This window comes from Bidens hawaiensis, unplaced genomic scaffold (genome assembly GCF_021521415.1).
Source record: "Bidens hawaiensis isolate Kalapana, Puna unplaced genomic scaffold, B.hawaiensis_p1.1 tig00026669_1, whole genome shotgun sequence".
NCBI lineage: Eukaryota > Viridiplantae > Streptophyta > Magnoliopsida > Asterales > Asteraceae > Bidens > Bidens hawaiensis.
Window position 1 is genome coordinate 8,399 of NW_027494300.1, and position 24,564 is coordinate 32,962.

General features: G+C 35.4%; 2 protein-coding genes across 2 annotated transcripts; both read right to left on the reverse strand.

Annotated features, from left to right (window-relative positions):
* Positions 1-10,104: 10,104 nt before the first annotated feature.
* LOC143573881 (uncharacterized) lies at positions 10,105-18,324 on the reverse strand. The gene is made up of 9 exons (XM_077058652.1): positions 18,149-18,324; positions 17,624-17,829; positions 16,670-16,866; positions 16,011-16,119; positions 15,646-15,908; positions 14,397-14,681; positions 13,589-13,658; positions 12,174-13,493; positions 10,105-10,468 (listed from the first exon to the last, which is right to left on the reverse strand). Exons 5-9 carry the CDS (start codon positions 15,892-15,894, stop codon positions 10,302-10,304), a joined length of 2,091 nt encoding a protein of 696 aa, XP_076914767.1. The 5' UTR covers positions 15,895-15,908; positions 16,011-16,119; positions 16,670-16,866; positions 17,624-17,829; positions 18,149-18,324; the 3' UTR covers positions 10,105-10,301.
* A 3,591-nt stretch (positions 18,325-21,915) lies between these two features.
* Positions 21,916-24,194, reverse strand: LOC143573880 (uncharacterized). The gene is made up of 3 exons (XM_077058651.1): positions 23,856-24,194; positions 23,048-23,117; positions 21,916-22,952 (listed from the first exon to the last, which is right to left on the reverse strand). Exon 3 carries the CDS (start codon positions 22,720-22,722, stop codon positions 21,916-21,918), a length of 807 nt encoding a protein of 268 aa, XP_076914766.1. The 5' UTR covers positions 22,723-22,952; positions 23,048-23,117; positions 23,856-24,194.
* Between the last annotated feature and the right edge of the window lie 370 nt (positions 24,195-24,564).

Genomic DNA, 24,564 nt, shown 5'->3' on the forward strand with positions numbered 1-24,564 from the left:
TTCTTCCACCAAACTATGTAATTATATTGGTACCTCTTCGCGAACTAATGCATTCCATTTCTTCCAAAGACGTCAAATCGCTATCAAACAAACCGCATGAAGGGTTATAGCTTTATCTTTAGGAAGCGTTGAGTACTTGTATAACCCAACCAGATCCCGAACACTAAAATCATTTGTAGAGGGTACCTTGCACCATTGAGCAATCAAACACCAAACCACTTGAGCTAAACCATATGAGATAAACACATCGTCTACCACTCCTCACCATCACACCGTCCATCATGAAGAGTTGATCCGCCACCAAACACCATTTCGATTTTTCAAGAGAGAAAACGAGAAAAAAATGCTCACATAACAAGCTAACGCCACACCAACCATCTAACCAAAACTATACCCCCCCCTCCCACTTCTTACTTCTAGCCCGGTAGATTTGTCTGACTCGAGTTTTGAAGAGATTTTTACTATTTATCTCCACGGGCCCACACAATAAATATTTACCAGTGAAAATGACCACAATTCAGTATTATTCACCTTTGTTCCTGTTGGGTTAAATACATAAGGCTTATGTATTAGATAGTATTTAAATGTAACTAGGATTTATGACTCCGCACTTCGCGACGAGACCATTAAAACGAACAAAAAAAACATAACTAAAAACGTTAAACCATAATACACAAATTATCTATGTAGTACCAAAAAAGCCGGCACGTTACAGCTGCGAACCCATACAAATTCGGTTAGTATCAGCAATACCAACACAAATTCGTAAACATATATTACTAAGCCAATAAAAATAGTTTAAAGGCGAGGTATCAAACAATGAAACATGGATATAAAACCGTGCGACGATGGGATCTTTTAAATCGTGAAAAAAGTTCGGTCATTGTAAAGACGAGCTATATAAAATATGAAAGCAAAGTTTAAGAAAATCGTTTAAACCGACAAATAAAACATTAAAGCCCACACTTGCCCAAGTTTTGTGTTTAAAAATATAGTTTGTTAAATATTTTGGTTAGTTGAAAAAAAAATAATAAAGAAAATAGAAACCATTATTTTTTATTTATGGAATTATGATTAATGATTTAGTTGTTTTAATAATTAATAAAATATTAAAATATTGAATAGTAGAATGAATGGTAGTTATGTGAGGGGTAGAAGATTCTCTATTTAGGTGTTGTTTGTTTTTTAAGACAAAAACTGTCTGAAATCTGATTTCATCTGATTTTATGTCTGCAACTGAAGATCTGCAATCTGAAAATATAATACTGTTTGTTTTATAAACTGGATATCGTCTGCATAAGCTGAAAATTAGTTACATACCATATATATCACAATAGATAGAAGTCATTTAACGTTTGTAGATTACTAAAATAATTGGTGGTGGTGTACGAACTATGGTAGTGGGTGGGTGGTGGTGGACGTTTGGTGGTAGACAATTGCGGTTGGCGGTGAACGGTGGTGGTGGACGGCGAACGGTGGGCGGGGTGGCGGCAGCGAACGGTGGGTAGTGCCGGCGGACGGTGGGTGGTGGTGGTGGGTGGTTGACGGTGGTGGTGGCGGATGGTGGGTGGTAGCGAACGGTGGGCGGGGGGTGGTGGTGGCGGCGGACGGTAGGCGGTGGTGGTGGCAGCGAACGGTGGGTGGTGGCTGCAGCGGCGAACGGTAGGTGGTGGTGGTGGTGGCGGACGGTAGGCGGTGGTGGTGGCGGTGAACGGTGGGTAGTGCCGGAGGACGGTGGGTGGTGGTGGTGGTGGTGGGTGGTTGACGGTGGTGGTAGCGAACGGTGGGTGGTGTGGTGGTGGCGGCGGACGGTAGGCGGTGGTGGTGGCTGCGGCGGCGAACGGTGGGTGGTGGTGGTGGCGGACGGTGGGTGGTGGTGGTGGCGGACGGTAGGCGGTGGTGGTGGCGGTGAACGGTGGGTGGTGGTGGTGGTGGCGGCGGCGAACGGTGGGTGGTGGTGGTGGTGGCGGACGGTAGGTGGTGGCGCACAATGGGTGGTGGTGGTGGTGGACATTGGATGTTGGTATGGTGATAAGAAGTGTGAAGTGTGAAGAAGTGTGAAGATGGTGGATATTAGCTTATTATTTAAGACCATATAAGCAGTTTTCAGATCTTTTTTTTTTTTAAACAAACTGTCTTCAGGAACTTATGTCTGCGCGCCCGCAGACGTAACCCTCCTGCAGACGTTTGAAGCAAAAACAAACACAACCTTAATATATTTATAATTTGTCCTTTAGTTTTTTGCTTTCGTTTAATTATTGTATGGGTACAACTGTACAAGACACTTTTGGGTGTAACAAACCAAATGGGCAAGCCCATTTGGGCCCATGATGTAATTACCCCAGATATATAGTATAAATATCATGTTATACTTCAAACGCTAGGTAACTCTCTAAAAAATAATATTCCATCTTTCTACATCTTTCTCTTTCTTTCTCTCATTTTGTGTGTGTGTTTTCTTGATCCGAGATCCGGATAAACTTGGTGATTTCCACTCACCAAGTTTACGGATTAATATGGGCTTAGTTGTAAGATCAATCACAAGACCTACAGTTTCAAATATGCGACAATTTTATTGGAACAACGAATTTCTTGTGTTTTATGCCATCGCACTCTCCAAATTGAAGGGCATGTGCCCCCACTGTGGCAAGACCATGTTGTCTTAACTGGGTCTACGCTTGCTTCAGAGTTTGACTTTGGCGTTCCCCCGAGAAACCATACCACTGACAGTAACTTGACAGTTGTTGTACCGCCACAAGAGCAAAATTCTCTATCATAGTATCCAAGACTGATTTACAATCTTTGAAGAAATGTTTTAAGGACTGAAATGATGGGGGTAATGGGGGATACATTTATGACTAAATTTTTGTGAATTAGAGGCTGAACATTAGTCGATGTTGGTATCATATAATGGGGACTGATTTTTAGTTACTAAAACTAGTATCCAGGACTAGACTTATGTCACTGGTTAGGGACTAGAAAATCAGTCCCGATAACCATTAGGTAATGATTTGGTGTATCATAAAATAATTTTTCAGTCTCATATAACAACCTTTCTTGTAGTGTAGAAGCTATCTTCACCAAGAAGCTGTTGTTGCAACATCATTTTGTTTTAACGAATTCAGGCTTGCCTTGGTTTGTGTTGAAGTCTCTCACGAGCTGATGTTGAAGCCACTAATAGACCATATGGTCGATTTCATTTAAGTGGCCGGAAAATTGAACCACCGTTAAAGCTTCAAGATCTAGTCGATTTGGTGACTGGGAGAGGTGGTGGTAGAAACAAATTAGGGTTTAGGCGTTGGTCATGAACTTATGATAGAGATGTTGGTGGTGGTGGCGACGAGGTACGACGGCAGTGGGCGGTTGTGATGGACCGATGGAATAACCATTTATATATATATATATATATATATATATAAAGTTTTTTTAGAAATAAAACAATTAGTATAATAATCATTGTTATTTTAAAAAGACTCAAATAGTACCCCCTCCCCAACTTAACAGAAAACAACTAGCTAGTTGGATGGAAATGGTAACAAAATGAAACTACAAGGACGGAAATCTGAATAATTATTGAAATGGGGTCTAGATCCAGACCCGAAACCGAACCCAGACACAAAGGTTAAATACTAAATCCTACTTCTTTGTGAATTCCTCGTCATCGGGTTATTCCCGTTCATCGGAAGAGATTCCACTGGATGCGGGTTTGTACCATGTCCAACACCCACCTCAACTGTTCACCAAAACCGCCGTTAGTAATTTCTCCCCGCCGCCTAAAAAAACGTTAATAAAGTTCGTGGGTTAAGAGTTCAGCTCGTCAATTCAATTGTTTGTATTCTTGGGTGGTTTAGGATTCATTTAGTTTGTCAATTGAATTGTGTTCTTGGGTTTACAATGGAGTTTCCAAGCCTGGTTAGTTAACAATGGTGTTGTTTAGTATCCCCTTGTGTATAAATGTTTGGTCAAATTGGTATTTTTTTCAGTGTTTTGTATAAATGTGTTTTATTGTTATGTAAAATGTGTTCTTGTTGTGTATAAATATGTGATGTTGACATGATGATGGCTTGTTCTTGTGAATCTTTTTATTTTTTCTATTTTATGATGTATATACGATTGTGAGCTTCTCGATGATAGTGCTTGCATAACAGTAGCAAATTTGTCCTCAAATGCAGAAGTTATTAAAGTCTTTCTCTTAGTTGAACGAGAAGAGGCAACATTCTTAGACTTCTTCTTTTTGGTTGAACTATTTTCGGAGAAAATAGGTTCTTGGTCATCGCTGGACACATTTATCTCGTCACTATCACCTTTCCCTCCAATCAACTCTTCATCTTTATCGATCATGTTCTCAAACTCATAAGGAATCTTAGTGTTATCTCTAATTGCAACACAATCTCGAAATAAAGGCTCGTAATACATCTTATACATCTCTAAACTTTGCCCTCTTAGCTTGGCAAGGTCCTTATCTCCCTGTACAAATAAAAGTATATAATATGCAAGCTAAAAAATATTTTATATACTACATTTTACCAAAACTGATTTAATGAGCTATAGAAAAAAACTAAAATAAATAAAATATTACCTTTATTTTTTCATCCCACCATTCATCTGATGCATCAAACGTCTTTCTCACGGGATCCCACCCAATTCCAGACTTAAGTCTCATTAAACGATCATACAACGACGCCATTATCATGGTTCAAGTCCATGACTTGAAAATTAAAACAAAGATAAAACAATTCAATAAGTAAAAAACGAAGAGAGAAAATTACCTCAATATAAGAAGTAGGTTCGTGTACTCCACTTCAAGCAAAATTTTTGAATACTTGATAAATGGTAGATTTGTGTTTGATAAATAGGATATTTTAAGGTAAGAGTTAATGGTTTAAGAAATGGTAGATGGATAATAAGAGTTGATCTTTTCTTCATATGGATTAAGAATAGCTCTCCACTAATACCTTTGCATTTTGACGAGAAAATGAATACATATTTGTTTCAACGTACTGTAAGTTTCACAAGAATGACTAATTTGCTTCAATAAATATCAAGTTGGTTCTGCACAAGTTGGTTCTGCAAGTTTCACAAGAAGCCTTTTTGTATTAATATTAATCCACCAACTTATTAAATAAGGAAAAAAATATAGATGAATATTTAATATACTTGATCTTTCACCAACCAACGTATTTAATATATATAAAAAATGCACAGGTTGTTTCAATAAATCTGCACAAGTTGGTTCTGCGCAATATGTAGGCATTAAAGTCTTTGTGTATTAATATTAATCCACCAACTTATTAAATAGGGATCAAAAAATGTACTGTTAAATCTTGACCAACGTATGGTTGAACGACGTTATGGTTGAATGTTAAATCTCCATCAACGTGTCTCTTTTCTGAAAATCTATCATTTGCTTCTTATTAATTATCTACAATTTGTCTCTTATTGATTATGTGATGCAGTTTCGTAAGCAATCAATGGCTCGAGAGACTCATGATTATTCAAAGACGATAAAACGAACCAAAGGTTCAAGAACAATGTTCTTTTTAATATAAAACTTAATCAAAAACTGAATAACAAAGAAACCCTAGCACCCTATTTATACTAAAAGAAAAGAAGATAAACATGGAAACGAGATAAACGTAAAATAATAAAAGATAAACTAATACTCCTACATCATACTCCCGGTCTTAGAAAAAACTCGTCCTCGAGTTTTGTCTTCGGACCAAACCCACCTGGATCGAAAGGAATATCAACTCGATTCATAATCGTTACCCCCGTGACCCACTCAAAGAACCTAACTTCGTAATACGCCACACCCTGATCTAAATCTGTACCGCTGGAGTCTATAGGGTTGTCTCGTCCCTCCACCTCCTTCTCCCCATCTTTGGAAAAGACTCGTCCTCGAGTCTTGAGCACGTCGAAAAGATTGGCTCCTTTTTCCCGATTTTGATTAGCACGAGGGGCGTTGTATAACAACCAAGTTTCCCAGTTCTCTTGTGATTGCGGTTCACAAAAAATAGTTTGTTTACAATAATTGACAGGGACACCCCCAAAAAGGATTTGATGTTTTACTTCACCATAATCGTGACACCCATTAGGATCACATAGCCCACTCGTTTTTGGTGCTTTTAATAATTTTGGTAAAGAATTTGCATACAATCTACTACTTATTTCCACACATGCATCTTTAGTAATAGGCCCCACCATATCTTGTGTATTTTTAAATAAAGTTGATTTACTTTCATCTTTAGAGAGGAGGCCGTAAAACTTGCATGAAAATCTTCAAAATTGGCACCATCACTTATCACATTAATTTCGTTAATTATTGTTTCCAAAAAGGAGGGAGCTACCATACTAATCAATCCATCATTTAATACCTCTTTATTTTGCAACGAACCGATCTGTCCATCCTTGATAAATCCCAAAAATTGTGATTCAAAAGTCAAACCATTATATTCTAGTTTAACTTTTAAATTTCGTGATCCCGTAGTTTGCGATGCATCTTGCAATTCACTCATGTATCTTGGCTGTATTTTTGTTATCGTCTCAACAACCAGTTCATCATTACGGACCTTACCATTGTTTGCCACTGTAGCACCACATTTGACACCAACATTTTTATGCCATAAATCAAACATACCGTCCGTTTCTTTCATGGGCTCGTCCTCTTGAATAGTAATCCCATTAAGAACGGTTTGCACAAATAGACATTCTTCTTCATCAAAATTATTCCCGTCTTCATCGTATTTAGGTTTGTCTTCTGATAAACCCTCATGACAGGATTCATCTTCATAGATCGGTTCAAAGAACCAGGGTGGGTGACGGAAAAACGGATACTCCTCTCCGTCGACACCTTTGTCCCAGACGACGATGCTCGACTCGGTTTCCACCTTGCGCATCTCCCGTTGTAACTCGAGATCGCAGACTCGTTTTCGAAGCCTTTTGATCTCTTCAAGATCGCGGACTCGTTGTCATAGTCGTTGGATCTCCATAAGATCCCGTGGGTCTGAACAGACTCCACCGCTGCCTCGGCCGGCGACTCTGCGAGTAGGACATCAATCTTCTCCATGAGCACGTGAATAGAAAATACTTCGATCGTTGCCTCGGTCGGCGACTCTACGATCAAGCAAGTATTCAACACCACGTCGAGCCATTTGAGAACCAAAAGCTCTGATACCAACTGATGCAGTTTCGTAAGCAATCAACGGCTCGAGAGACTCATGAGTAATCAAAGACGATAAAACGGACCAAAGGTTCAAAAAAACAATGTTCTTATAAATTAAACTTAATAAAAAAAACTGAATAACAAAGAAACCCTAGCACCCTATTTATACTAAAAGAAAAGAAGATAAACATGGAAACGAGATAAACGTAAAATAATAAAAGATAAACTAATAATAGAAAAGATTTTCGATGCTCCTGCATCATTATGCCTCTTAATAAATTGTTAAATCTTGTTTCAATAATCCACCATCATTTGAGGGGCAAACGAGTAAAAAAAATATCTTCAAATAAACTTCTTCAGATTAGCCAATATAGGCTAATAAACATAAGCTTAAAAAGCTAAACCAAACACTAAATTAAGGTTATTTTGTAAAAAATGCTATAAGCTTAATTAAAAAAGTTAGGCCAAACACCCTCTAAATATGCATTGTGATAGCTTGTGGTTTTTTCTTGTGTAAATTTCTGTTTTTCTTTCTTTTTTTTTCTATTGATTCCATATCCTAACAAACCTAGTCAACATCGACCGGATGTAGGCCTGGCTCAACCTCATTGGTAGGGGTGAACAGAAAACCGAATCAAGCGAACCCAAACCGAATTAACCGAAAAAACCGAATCGAAATATTAACCGACGGTTAATTTTTGCTTTTTAGAACAACCGATTTTTTAGTTTCGATTCGGTTAATTATGGGCCCTTAGTATAGTTTAGTGTGCAAAATATAAAAAACAAATTGTGAGCCCTTTGAATAGAAGTGGTTTATTTTCTAACTGACTTCATTACTAAAAATCAAGTTATTGAATATTTGTTTGCACTAAATACGTTGTCCCATAAAATCATCTAAATATATCATTATATGTTTACACCAAATACATTTTCTCATGGTTCATGATCCGATTCATATTATTTATGTGTGTACATGTATGTAGGGGCGTACCCATGTAGTTAGGGCTGTCACTTTTACCCGAAACCCAACTCAAGAAAACACGTATCCGAATCCAAACTAACCTGACCCGAAAAACCCGAACCCGAACCGATAGGCCTGTAAACGAACCGAACGTTCGGTGAACTGTTCGTGAACCGTTCGGCGGGAAGTTCGTTTATGTTCGTTTAATTATTAAACGAACGAACACGAACAAAAAATTTGTGTTCGTTTAATTAAACGAACGAACATGAACACATGTTCCGTTCGTTCATTTATGTTCACGAACGTTCGTTTATGTTTGTTTATTTATGTTCATATATGTATTAATATAAATTAATTAATTATTATCTGGATGAGTCAATTAAAGGTTTTATATATTTTTAATTTGTGTTCATTAAGGTGTTTTCATTTATGTTCGTGTATGTTTGTTGTGTTCACTTACATGTGTTCATCTATATTCGTTTATGTTCGTTTATCTTTGTTCAGTTATGTTCCCTTAGATTAGATTATAAACAAATGAATATAAACGAACACAAATGTTCTTTTTTTAAATAAACGAAAAGGAACATAAATATTTGTTCGATTAAGTGTTCGTATTCGTTTAAAGTTAAATGAACGAACACATATATGCCCTTGTTTGTGTTTGTTCGATTCGTTTACAGGCTTTCATTATTCACATTGATGAATACGTTGGTCTCAATCGCTAGGCTCTGTTGATTTTATTTGTGTTCGTTTGTGTTAGTGAACACATTCTTTTCCTTAATGAACGAACACGAACATAAAATCTCGTTCAGTAAGTGTTCATGAACCGTTCGTGAACACATTATTTCCTTAACGAACGAACACGAACAAGACCTTGTTCGTGTTCATTCTGTTCATTTACAGCCCTACGAACCGAAGTAATTCGGGTTGGTTCTCGGTTTGATTTATAAGTTTCGGGTCAACCCGAATAAACTTTAGTTTTGAAATTAAATATATTTTTTAGGTATAATAGGTTTAGTCTTAGCCATTAACGTTATTAGAATCTGATCCTAATATATTGTTTTCATTACAACTATAATAGATCCATTGTTTATTGTTAATTTATGTTTTCAGTTTATTACTAATAGCAGCCGTAATTGAACAATCAAATCACACCCGATAAAAGACGATTATGGTTCGACTTAGTTTTACTCTTCTTTTGGATTGTTTTATCAAGTTATGTTGGTTTATTATTTGATTATTTGCTTACGAGCAAAGAATAATATGTTGTTTTAATTTTAGCATTATAGTTAAATTTTTTTGTTTTCTTTTCAAGGATATTCGAAACCCGGTTAACCCAACACGAAAAAACCCAAACCCGAATTACCCAAACCTAAAAAACCCGTGAGAGATTCGGGTTGGGTTTCGTGTCAAGATTTAAAACTTTGAAACCCAAAGAACCCGACCCGAAAAACGAACCCACATATACCAAAGAATGGCACATACCTACGCTAGTTTAGTAGTTCTTACTACTGCACCACACTGCACACCAAAGAATGGCACATACCTACACTAAACCACATATACCTAACAATTTCTATACTAACTTTTAGTGGCCACTGACTTGATAACAATTTAAACAATTAAAAACCATCTCAAATGAACCCTTTGTGTGTTTTGTGTTTTTTTCAATTGACTTCACTTCTAAAAACAAATAGTTAACGTTCATAGGAACTAAAAATCTAAGTACAAAACTTGTTAATATTTTTCATATAACCCCTTTCAAAAATTGACATTGAAAAGTTTTAAAGATAACTTTAAAACAGGTTAAAAGGGTTGAACCGTTTATGAACATGAACCCATTTATTAAACGGCTCATGCTCAGACCAACCCGTTCCGTTTAGTAACAGGTTATATTACCCGACTCAAAACCTGACTCAAAACATATACTTTTTGTCTATGTTCTTATGATAGCATGAGTAAGTACACCAATAAACAAAACTAACCCTGTAAGTAAATATGCATTACAACATAAAACATCAGGAATCTACATCCAGAATCTCAGCAGCAAATGGTATAAAGAAAGAACTAGAATACTTTGTCCAACAATCTAAACAAACAACTTTTCCACATCTTTGCTACAAAATGCGGATTTGGGTAGCAAACAACAACCCATGTACACGACACCACAACGATCATCTATCTGTATCGGAAGCCCATATCCAACTCATGCCCCTGCCCATACATCCCCTGGTTATGCCCTGTGTTCACCGGACGTACCTGCTGCTTTGACTGGGCCCACCGCTCCATCTCCATCATCCTCTGAAATGCTTCCGGATGGTTGCTTCCACTGCTACCATCACCAGCTGGGACCCACAAGTTCAGCATTAGTAAAACAAAAGAAAGTTGAAGAAGAAAACTTGTTTATCTGAGTTTTCCATTTTACATCTTACTTCATAAAAGGGTGTGAATTTCTGACACGAACCTATCATGAAACTTGCAAGTTTGGGTTGTGTCTAAATGGATTTGCGTCAAACACGCAAAGACATTTAACTAAACAGGTTGTGGTGGGTTAACGGCCGTTTTAACCTATTTATTTATATAAATAAAACACTATATATTGTTATGTTATACTTAAAATAGATTGGGTATTTTAAGCCAAAATTTAAAAAATAAGAAATTAAATTAAATTAAAATTTTGATAGTAATTTTAAATTGTAAAACTGTAACTATTAATATGCAAAAAGAAACAAAACAAAGTTTCGTGTCAAATGGGTCATGTTCGTGTCAACATGCAACACTTGTGCCAATGGCACGACAGGGGTTTTAACAAGTTTGGGTTTGACACGGACCTGTTAACACGACACGATACGGGTGTTAACAGGTTTGGGTTTGAGCTTAACTAGTTTCGTGTCTTAATAGGTAGCATAGTTGTCAATGGCGTGATAGTACTCACTATAGCAAACTCTGTAGCATAGTAGAAGTTCATCGCTCTCTCATATTTAGCGCTGAATAGCGATCTTCAGGTTTATTTAATTTTTTTTAATAGAAATAGCGATACTAAACCCTATATTTTAGCTGGACAATATACTTATAAAAACATTTTTTTGTTAAATATATGTATAAAAATACATTATTTTTATTTATAGAAAAAATTCTAGTGTATCGCTAAACATAAAATAGTGCTCGCTATTTGATCGCTATCTCTACATAGCGTATAGGTAGCTTGTTGCTATCGTACGCTACCAACAACTATGGGTTAAAGACATGTTAGCCTGTTAGTAACAGGTTTAGATTTTTAATTTAAAAAAATAATAATATACACACATAAAGTCCTAAACCTAAAGTCCACCTAGATACGACGTTTCACTCCTGCCCGTCAAAACCCGATATTATATTTTAAATGAATGTTATGGTTTGATTCAATAGCTTTTTGTTTCAAGTATGTTATAGATTTGAGGTATTTTGTTTTAAATATATTATGGATTATGTATTATTTAAGACATTTATGCCCGTTTTGAACCTTTGTGTTTCATACACATGTATTATTCGATGTGGCTTTAAACAGGCCCCTTTAACAGGTCTTAACGTGTTAACCTATTAGTTAACAGGTTTGTGTTCGTGTTTGGAAAAAATGGCACGATTAGTTATCGAGTCGTGTTCATGTTTAGTACCACAGGTCATCGTGTCTTGTCGTATCATGTCTTATCGTGTCATGTTTGACATGTAATGACAGCCCTACATGCCATTAAGGGTACTCATTATTTGGTTTTTGGTTCAATTCTAAACTGAAACCAAGTTACCAATTTGGTCTTTGTTTAATAAATGTTGAAATCAGTTCAAACGGAATAACCCAAGTAAACCAACTAACAAATAACAGTTGTTCGATACGGTTTGAGCCTTACCAGATCAGTTCTGTCCAGTTTTCGGTTATGCCCAAATAATACGCCAAACCAAATAACAATAAACAAAACTGATGAACACTCCTACACGCGATCATGGTCCACTTAACACCCCTAGGGTTTCAAAACACAATGACAAACACCCTAAATAAAAGTACGAAGAAATTACCAGATAATGGCAAACCGAGTCCACCAATGTTGGTCTGCTGCTGATTTGGAAACGGGAACCCATGATCTGGCATAAAACCGGATGCTTGAGGTCTCTGAAGATCACGCAGCATGTGAGGTGGTGGGACATTGTTTTGCATCCTCATTTGTGGCAACATTTGAGGATGAACATTAACAGGAATATCAAACCCTGTAACCCTAGCATCAGGATGATTAAAAGAAACCGGGCCAACCGGCATACTTCCTGGGCCAACTGGCATACTTCCTGGAAACTGTTGGTTAACATGACTGTCACGTTGCATAAGATGCTCGGGAAATCTCATCTGAGAATTCATAAGTTGAGGGTTTGGGTTCGGATCTAAAGGATGAAACATTGGTCTCCGGTTATTGCTAAATTGTCTGTCAGGCTCCAACATGTCATATGGTCCACGAACAAATCGGTTACCAGAGTTAAGAGCCGCAAGTTTCTCAGATATATCAAACGCCACATCAGCAGGTGGCCTTGACACTTTCCCTATATTCGAATAACCGGCATTTGCAATTGCAGGATCTAAAATCAGGCTATCCTCTTCAGGAAGCTGAAAATCACGGGGCGGGTCAACACCCACCCGTTGACCATCAAAGTTCAACCAGTTTTGAGAATCATCTGACTGGGCAGGCTGTTTCTGTTTTAACAACAAAGGGTTGGTTTCATAATTTGTCATGGTGGGCCCCGTTCCATCAACATTAGGTGCATGAGCAGACTCAGGTGGGGCCCGTTGTGCAGAAACAGGTGCTTGAGCTGACTGCAGCTCTTTCATGAAAGCGCTCCCAAAAAGGGCTTCAAGCGACAGATTCTGACCCGTAGTAGCCGCTTCCTGATTAGTACCATCTTTTGGCTTTTCAGAAATAGGATGGGCCAGATGAGCCTCAATAGGCCTGATGTTTGTATTCGGCCCATTATCAACAATGGGTCCTTTTTGTAACAATGAAAGCAAATGATTAGTTGCAAGATTATCAACTGTAACAGCATTTGCATTTTCTTGGCTAGAAACATTCCAATCGGGGACAGGTGGCGGCATATTTGAGCTCTTTTCACTGTACTCTGACATTATAGTTTGTTCAAGGTCTTCACATGTAAGGACTGCGGCAACCGGAGGTGGCACAGGCTCCTGCCGAAAATTGTTGAACAAATGTTTCGGGCCGGACGGCGTTTCGGTAATCCCAAATCCCTTGTATGGTAACTCTTGTGCAATGGAGTCGGTAGCTTTGTCACCACCACCAATCAATGAAAGCAAGTCATTTGGTCTGCTAGATGAGAGACTATCCAAAGGTTTCTTTTCTGCAATATATTAAATAAAAAGAAATAAAATTTGTCACATATAAAGAGGATAAAACCAGATAAACACAAATTATTAGATGTGAAGATTAATATACCGTCTTCATTAAACCACTGAGCAAATTTAGATGATTGGACATTAAAAGAATCGTCTAGTTTACTCTTCTGCTGCAGGACAAAAAAGTAAAAATCATTAGATCGGTAAACGAACCCAACATTCAGTAAAAAGTTTGTAAATCGAACGCCAGGAAGTTCATTTTTGTTTGTTTATGATAAACAAACATGAACACATGTCTCGTTCATGATAAGTTGTTTCTGTCTGCTATGGTTAGGCCCATTACAATATTGTCTAGTTTTATTACATTAAAAAATCACATATTACAATTAGGCCCCACATATCAATATTTCACATTTACTTTATTGGTGTTGGCTCAGTTATGTTCGTTTATATTTCAGTTATATTCGTTTGTTTATGTTTGTTTACATTCATGAACCATTCGTTATACTGTTAACAGATGAACATGAGCAAGTTCATTTTCTTAAAAAACGAACAAGAACAAAAAAAACCCTGCTTGCTTAACTGTTTGTGTTCGATCGTTTGTTCAGTTCAAGTTATAGAAAACTAACACGGACATGCCATGTTTGTGTTCATTTGGTTCATTTACAGGCAAGGCCTATCACTACATTAATGCACGCAACGCGTGCTTGCTCAAACTTTATAATTTTATTAACAAAATCTAAAACATAATCATATTATTTAAACGTGTAAGTCAAGAAAACGTGTTTGTGTTCATTTGGTTTGTTTACAGGCCTATCATTACATTAATGTACGCAACACATGCTTGCTCAAACTTTACAGTTTTACTAGCAAAATCTAAAACACAATCTTATTACGTAAACACGTACCTCAAGAAAACTTGTGGGGCCACCATCTTTAACGGTTAGACCAGTGCCGAAAAACTTCCCGAGGATGGAGGTTGTACTTTCCTGACTGGGATTGCTAATAATTTTGTTTGTCACGAGTTCAAAAACTTCACCATCGACAGCTTCGTGGACTTCTGAAAAACCTGAGTTTCTGTGCAAATGATGATCAGCCGACTGTATGTTGAGCTGGTTATCGAGGGTCCCGTTTTGAGTGTGGTTATTGTCCTTATCAAGCAAATGAAATTCCTCTATTCCAGATTTTGGATTCTGTGCAAATAATGAACAAGATATATGTCAGTTAAAAGATTATAGGATGGTCAACTTTATTCTTAACAAATTTAGCTGACCCTTTTTGGGTCGAGTTTGATTGGGTCAACCCAAAACACATTTTAATTTTTTTCTTTAAAGAACATTAAAACAATGTGTCAAATATGATTGAAAATATGTGATATTTCAATGACCGGCTAACTTATAACACCGTCTAAGAGAATTTATGCATTAAAGATACACTTTGAGTAAGAGACTTTTGACCCGTTTGACACTTTCCAAATATTAATATGTTCCCATTTTTAGTTATTCACAAGTAAAAAGACTGAAACAGTTACCTCTACAAACTATTAATCAGCATTATCTACACATTAATTAGAGATAAGCATGCTATATACATACATAATTTTTAGGCCTGTAAACAGACTGAATATTGAGTGAACGGTTCGGTGGGAAGTTTGTATATTCCATAAATGAACAAACATGAACAATACTTTTTGTTCAACTAGTTAAACGAACGAACATAAACGCAGGTCTCGTTTGTATATTTATGTTCTTGATCGTTCGTTTACATTTATTTATGTTTGTCCGTTTAGACATTCATTTAAATTTTCTACGCCCAACAATTTATTGTTTTATTGACTTTTGAGACCCAACACATTGTTGTTCATATTTACTTTTACTGGGTTTTAGCTCAGTTAAGTTCTTTCATCCATGTTTAGTTATGTTCGTCCGTTTACATTGGTCAAACGCTCACTCTAATTGCTAACGAACAAACATAAACTAGCACGAACACATTCAATTTATTAATGAATGAACACTTACAAAAAAAACACGTTTGTGTAGCTGTTCATGTTCAATCGTTTGTTCAGTTAAAGTTAAACGAACAAAAACAAACATTATTCATTCCTGTTCGTTTGGTTCATTTACAGACATAATAACTTTATATCTTTAGATAACTTACCTCTTTTTCAATTGAAGAAATCGTTTTTGTGGTTGAACTCTTCTCAAGTATTGTACTTTTAAATCCCGGGGGTACAAGTGGGCGCGGTTTTGAGGACTTCGATATCATAGATGATTTCCCAGAATCATCCTTTAGAACCTCTTCTTCCTTAATCTCCTCCAAAACAAGGTCTGTAAAGTCATCACTTTTAACCTTATTTGCATTCATTTTCTGTTTTTCTTGTAACACTTTCTGTTGCTCCTTCCTCATTAACTCAAAAGAAGCTGAAAGAAAATTAGAAAGCATAAGTCAACTGTCCAGACCATCAATCTGTAACCACCAACAGAAAACAAATTTAGGAAATGTAGTTTATACAAATATGTTACCTCTTCTTTTCCTTTCTTCTTCTGCTCTATCTTGGCTTGTTGTCTCAATGGAACCAAATGTTTCATCATTGAAAGAATCGTGAGTGTTTGGACGGGAAGGCGGGCCCGCCTAACAAAACAATAAATATGAATATAAGAATACACAGTTACACACACATATGAGGTAACTTTTGCGATTTTACCATTTAGAAATAAAATAGCAAGAATACAATTTATTCTAGTTTTGCGATTGGCCATTACAATTTAGTCTAGTTTTAGAGATATTTTAGGCGCAACAGACTTATGTACATATTTACTTTTAATTGTTGTTCGCTAAATTATGTTTTTTCATTTATTATCAATCACGTTCATTCACGAAGCATTAACGTATACTATTAACAAACGAGCATAAGCGAACACACTCATTTTCTTAACGAACATCAACAAGGAAACCCTGTTCGACTGATTGTTCAAGTTTGATTGTTTATTCTGTTAAAGTTAAACGAACAAACACGAACATGCTCCATTCGTGCTCATTCGGTTTGCTTGCATGCCTATTCATAAGTAAATGGGTTGAAATTGCCACCACTTAATAACACATTCACAGACAGAGATTCATTTGGAAAAGAATTTATACTGATTCAAAAAAGGTTAACGAAAGCAAATTTATAGATTAAAACCTTGAAAGGGCGAGGTGGTTGATACGCCTCGCTACTCTTATTAAGATGATAGTGTTCATTTGTGGAGCCCTTTGAAGCAGAGGTCCCACCTGCAAATCCCGAGGGTCTTGGAAAAGAACCACTGCCAAGAAGTCCATCATGCTCGGAATTTTGCCATGGTCGCCGAGATTGATTTCCATAATTAGACCTTCCAGAATCTGAATAAGAATACGATGATTAATATAAATGCATACAAACACGTATATAGGGAATTCGGGAGCCCTAATTTTTCAATCATAAATGCTGCTTGGCTGTTAAGACACGTGATCCAATCAATGAAACTTTTTTGGAATTATATATAGCACATTATAGGTTTTCTACTTTCACACTGTGTATCACCATACTAATAATATGATATCATCACATCAAACGGAAAGATCTGTCTTTAGAGCAGTTAATGGTAGTCAACGAGTAGCGTATTTGGTAAATAAAACAAAACAAAATAAAAAGTAGTTCAAAGATTACAAACAAGAGAATATCTTAAAATGGCTACTAGTAAACCACCCGATACGCAAATAATCACAAGCACGCCTTAAACTCTCACTAAACATTTAATAGCTAATATGAAGCAGAGCATGTCTAAAATTCCGTTTAACTGTAAAAAGTTATAATTATTATTCCAACTTTGATATATTTCATCAGTCAATGCAATAACATACATGCACAGAGGCAACTTGGCTGGCTGTCTTTCTACTTCCTAACACAACATGCTCTAAATAATAGTCCAGTCATAAATTCGAAGACTTAAAAACAAGGCATTTTCGAAGACAAAAATTTATAAATCTGATATATCATTAGCAAACGATTGGTCCCCAATAATCTAGTTGCAGACTTTAAAGCAAGTTAACGAAATAATGATAACACGATATTCACGATGATTGTCAACCATATCAACTATTCACTGAAAAAACCAACCTTGATGCGTATCAGACTGCGAATCCCCATCTTTCTCACTCCATCCAGAAGACCGACTATCCCACCTTCCATAACCTCCACGAGAGTAACTTCCTGAATCACCCCTTGTAGGTGGTGATGAGCTGTAATCATGACGTCGAAAGCCCTGTAACGGCAAACTTCCGTGAGTTCTCGGCCGATCCTGTATGCTATTCTCTTCAAACTCCCTAATATTAATAAACCAAACATCAATACAATCACATCATACAACACAACAGTAAATTTAATTTCTTCAATAGTTCACAACTTCACATTAGGGATGAGATAAATACCGGTACCAACAATACCATACCGAATTTTAAGGAACGGTGAGTATTGAATACAGTATCATCTATCAGTACCAATACCCGTTACAAAATATTCTCTCTCTGTATTGTATTGGTACCGTACCGTACCAAATTTCAAGAAATATGGTTGTCGAATCTAATAGCGGCACCAAAATACTCATCCCTACTTGACATAATACAAAATTGTAGAAGAATCTACCTCAGAATTGACTGGTCAAATCCACTGGGCAAAGTTTTGCAAATTTCCAACTCACTCAACGAAATAAGAAAGTCTTTCGTATACGAAATTCTCGGTCTCCTGAATCATCATCATGTATTAAACACAATTAAAAACCCACAAACTAAACACATAAAACCCAAACTAACATCAAACAAAAACACAGTAATTACTCTTCGGACTCGATAACCGATTTGGAAGCCAAGGAGCTGTCATCGTCAATCTCCAAGCTCATTTCGCAACACGAAACAAAAAGAAAACCCTAACTTATTCACAACTGTGAAAACCCTAGGTAGGTAAAACTAGTGTACAAACACTCCAAGTCTGCGTTTGTCAATTAAACCTAATCTATCGATAGAGAGTACTCGTTTCCATTAGATCAATATGAATTTATACATCGGCATTCATCTAACACATCACATACATGTATACAAAATCTAGGGAATCTGAAATTGAAGGCTAGGGTTTTGATTGGATCGGATGAATTGAAAATTGGAGGAATTAATCGAATTGAGATAGGTGGATTTGAATAGAAATAAACAGCATTTTGTTAGGGTTTCAATTGAATTTGATCGTTGTTGATGAATTGAATGGGAGAATTTGGAAGATAGATAAAAATAATTAGAGAGAGAGAGAGAGAGTATATAGATATAGATATAATATTATATGATGATATATGTGTGTGTTTGGATAAAGTTACAATTTTCTTCCCTTGGTTATGTTTCATGTGTAGCTTTTATCCTTTGGATTAACTTAATTCTAGCACTAGGAGGTTGAAATTTAATAACTAACAAAGTGTATATAAACAATCGATATTATAAATCTACAACTATATATCAATATTCGGATAGCCCAACCAAACAAGTAGAGAATAACATTGTCTACATAAAAAAAGTTACTAATTACACAAACTTAAGTTTTTTACAAAAGTCATGAAATTATTAGATATTAACAGTATTATACCAAGATGACCTTGAAAATTTTCGTCCTCCAACAGAATCATCCGGTTTTACAGCCTGAAAAAAAAAACAAACCATAGAACCCAATTAAATATTAAACCAAATGTTAATGTATATCATAATGACTTTATGTGAAGATATATATTTACATACTTTTGTTGAACTAAACACAAAATCTAACTAAACTATTAAAGCAATAGAGTTCTTGGACACATAACATCTTCTTATTGGTCCAACCATATTATTTCCATATACAACAAACACTTCTTTAATTTTCTTCACAATTAAATAATTCAAAACGAAAATAAAATATCAAGCCTTTTTATAATTTATAAATATTTAAATAATTCTAAATTCATATTAAATGTCAACTTATATAAGATGACCATTAGACATATTTTTAAATAATAGTCAATACATTAACTATCTTTAAATCATAGTCAATGTTTAACTATCTTTAAATACATTATTATTGCCAATAAATTAGAGCATCAATTTTAATATGTTTGTTATGTCATTTTTTTAACATGCTTAATTAATTTATGAATTCTTTTTGTTTAACTCACACAATATTTTAAATTACAAAATAATATATTCCAAGCTTCAGAAGTCAATCAATTAATTTTCTTGTCCAGCTAAATTAATGGTACTATTTTTAAACAAATTTTCATTTTTACCATGTACGAAAATAAATTATGATATTTCATAATATTAGTATTTATTGAACTTCCTTACATATACAGATTAAAAAAATTCCTGGTTTATTAAATTAATTATTCTGGAATTACATTTCTTATAAAATGAAGGATTATTATTCACTTATACACAATATTCACTTATACATTCTAGAATTTCTGGTTTATATAGCTAACAAATTTGTGACTTGAGTCAATATGTGGAGTTTTGTTTTGAATTTAGGTCTTATAGATTTTTATTATATTGTAGTTATTTTTTTTTGAATGGTCAACAAGTTATATTGCAGTTTTAAAACTTTCAGTCAGTTATTCAATGTATTACCATAATTATGTAGTTATTTATGGGTATATAGATGTATAATTAATACGATTATGACAAACAATTAATAGTTGATTTGACTCACGATAATGATTTCCTTAATTACATATCAATAACAATATTTGAATAACTGTATTTTAATACGTTTATAAACTTCTTATATAATATTATTGTTACGAGATTTTAATACTTTCAGACAAATTAAAATTAATCAAATTATTAAGTCATTTTAAGATTTCTCAAATTTTGAAACATATATATTTTTTATTTCTAATTTTATTTTTACTTTGTGATTGACTTTTTATTTTTATGGTAATGGTGTCAACAAGTGGATTGATAAACATTCAATTGAGTGTCTTTATATTATTTTATGCGTTTGTATTTAAATGTGATAAGCTAAAACAAGAAGAGTTTAAGGATCATAACAATACTTGCATTCTTATTTGATCATTCTCAAAGAAAGTTTAATGAGTAGTTCAGTAAATGAAATAGTTTCATAAGATTATAATTATTAGGTATGGCTTTTACACATTCCATTTTTGGATACATTTCAAAAACATAACATTTATATAAAACTATTCGTTCATATAAGTACAAAATTTATAATATATTAACATATATTTATAATTGACGTTTTTAATATAATTTTCTCATGTTTAGTACACGGGTCACTAACCTATAACATATTAAAGCATATAATTTCGAACATTTTTCTTAATTTTACAAGGTTTTTTGGCATGTAACATATGAATTAAATAGATTTTACATTTTTTTCTTAGTATATTATTTTGGTTCATGGTTTAAGTTAAAAGATGATTGAACTTGTAATTTTACTCTTATAAATACCTTATAATTCATATAGAATTATATTTTTTCTTAGAAATACAATTTTTTGCAATTCATTATAGTGTAAAATATATGCATATATATGACATATTATATATTTTCCACCTCTGTGGTAAATGGTTTTTTGATTTACTAACACGCGTTGAACATTTCTCTTTTTATTTTAAGATAATTTATTTTTTACAACAAAATCTTAGTCTTTGTAAATTTATATTTTAAATCCGTGACATGTAAGGCCATGTTATCGGTGCCTCACATTTGGACGTTGGATTTACTCATAAACGCAGTTATAAAATCAGAGTTAATTAAAAACTTTCGCGGAATAATAAAATAGTCAACCATTCGTTACAGTCACCCATAATTTGTCTTTTTAAAACACAACGTCAAAAATAGTGATAAAACATTATAACCAAAATCCTCAGATGCCAGCTTCATCCAACCCTGCCATGTGTCCTCCTCAAGCTAACTGCCTCATTCTACTCACCTGCGTGCATACTAAAAGTCAGCTACGCTGAGTGAGTTCTAGTTAATACAATCAACATACAATTCATTCTTATATTACATACGTATCCTTCTTTACTTCCTTTCATACATACGTAAGTATATACTTTCATTCTTACTTTCATACTTTCTTTCTTTCATACTTCATATTTTATCTTTCTTTACATATATACTTAAATATTTTAAAGAGCCTTTCGCCCTATAACCTCACATATATTATTAGGGTATGCCACCCTTAAAGAGCCTTTCGCCCTATAACCTCACAGATAGTATTAGGGTCTGCCACCCTTAAAGAGCCTTTCGCCCTATAACCTCACAGATAGTATTAGGGTCTGCCACCCTAAAGAGCCTTTCGCCCTATAACCTCACAGATAGTATTAGGGTCTGCCACCCTAAAGAGCCTTTCGCCCTATAACCTCACAGATATTATTAGGGTCTGCCACCCTTCTTCACAGATATTATTAGGGTCTGAGAATTCATAAGTTGAGGGTTTGGGTTCGGATCTAAAGGATGAAACATTGGTCTCCGGTTATTGCTAAATTGTCTGTCAGGCTCCAACATGTCATATGGTCCACGAACAAATCGGTTACCAGAGTTAAGAGCCGCAAGTTTCTCAGATATATCAAACGCCACATCAGCAGGTGGCCTTGACACTTTCCCTATATTCGAATAACCGGCATTTGCAATTGCAGGATCTAAAATCAGGCTATCCTCTTCAGGAAGCTGAAAATCACGGGGCGGGTCAACACCCACCCGTTGACCATCAAAGTTCAACCAGTTTTGAGAATCATCTGACTGGGCAGGCTGTTTCTGTTTTAACAACAAAGGGTTGGTTTCATAATTTGTCATGGTGGGCCCCGTTCCATCAACATTAGGTGCATGAGCAGACTCAGGTGGGGCCCGTTGTGCAGAAACAGGTGCTTGAGCTGACTGCAGCTCTTTCATGAAAGCGCTCCCAAAAAGGGCTTCAAGCGACAGATTCTGACCCGTAGTAGCCGCTTCCTGATTAGTACCATCTTTTGGCTTTTCAGAAATAGGATGGGCCAGATGAGCCTCAATAGGCCTGATGTTTGTATTCGGTCCATTATCAACAATGGGTCCTTTTTGTAACAATGAAAGCAAGTGATTAGTTGCAAGATTATCAACTGTAACAGCATTCGCATTTTCTTGGCTAGAAACATTCCAATCGGGGACAGGTGGCGGCATATTTGAGCTCTTTTCACTGTACTCTGACATTATAGTTTGTTCAAGGTCTTCACATGTAAGGACTGCGGCAACCGGAGGTGGCACAGGCTCCTGCCGAAAATTGTTGAACAAATGTTTCGGGCCGGACGGCGTTTCGGTAATCCCAAATCCCTTGTATGGTAACTCTTGTGCAATGGAGTCGGTAGCTTTGTCACCACCACCAATCAATGAAAGCAAGTCATTTGGTCTGCTAGATGAGAGACTATCCAAAGGTTTCTTTTCTGCAATATATTAAATAAAAAGAAATAAAATTTGTCACATATAAAGAGGATAAAACCAGATAAACACAAATTATTAGATGTGAAGATTAATATACCGTCTTCATTAAACCACTGAGCAAATTTAGATGATTGGACATTAAAAGAATCGTCTAGTTTACTCTTCTGCTGCAGGACAAAAAAGTAAAAATCATTAGATCGGTAAACGAACCCAACATTCAGTAAAAAGTTTGTAAATCGAACGCCAGGAAGTTCATTTTTGTTTGTTTATGATAAACAAACATGAACACATGTCTCGTTCATGATAAGTTGTTTCTGTCTGCTATGGTTAGGCCCATTACAATATTGTCTAGTTTTATTACATTAAAAAATCACATATTACAATTAGGCCCCACATATCAATATTTCACATTTACTTTATTGGTGTTGGCTCAGTTATGTTCGTTTATATTTCAGTTATATTCGTTTGTTTATGTTTGTTTGCATTCATGAACCATTCGTTATACTGTTAACAGATGAACATGAGCAAGTTCATTTTCTTAAAAAACGAACAAGAACAAAAAAAACCCTGCTTGCTTAACTGTTTGTGTTCGATCGTTTGTTCAGTTCAAGTTATAGAAAACTAACACGGACATGCCATGTTTGTGTTCATTTGGTTCATTTACAGGCCAGGCCTATCACTACATTAATGCACGCAACGCGTGCTTGCTCAAACTTTATAGTTTTATAAACAAAATCTAAAACATAATCATATTATTTAAACGTGTAAGTCAAGAAAACGTGTTTGTGTTCATTTGGTTTGTTTACAGGCCTATCATTACATTAATGTACGCAACACATGCTTGCTCAAACTTTACAGTTTTACTAGCAAAATCTAAAACACAATCTTATTACGTAAACACGTACCTCAAGAAAACTTGTGGGGCCACCATCTTTAACGGTTGGACCAGTGCCGAAAAACTTCCCGAGGATGGAGGTTGTACTTTCCTGACTGGGATTGCTAATAATTTTGTTTGTCACGAGTTCAAAAACTTCACCATCTACAGCTTCGTGGACTTCTGAAAAACCTGAGTTTCTGTGCAAATGATGATCAGCTGACTGTATGTTGAGCTGGTTATCGAGGGTCCCGTTTTGAGTGTGGTTATTGTCCTTATCAAGCAAATGAAATTCCTCTATTCCAGATTTTGGATTCTGTGCAAATAATGAACAAGATATATGTCAGTTAAAAGATTATAGGATGGTCAACTTTATTCTTAACAAATTTAGCTGACCCTTTTTGGGTCGAGTTTGATTGGGTCAACCCAAAACACATTTTAATTTTTTTCTTTAAAGAACATTAAAACAATGTGTCAAATATGATTGAAAATATGTGATATTTCAATGACCGGCTAACTTATAACACCGTCTAAGAGAATTTATGCATTAAAGATACACTTTGAGTAAGAGACTTTTGACCCGTTTGACACTTTCCAAATATTAATATGTTCCCATTTTTAGTTATTCACAAGTAAAAAGACTGAAACAGTTACCTCTACAAACTATTAATCAGCATTATCTACACATTAATTAGAGATAAGCATGCTATATACATACATAATTTTTAGGCCTGTAAACA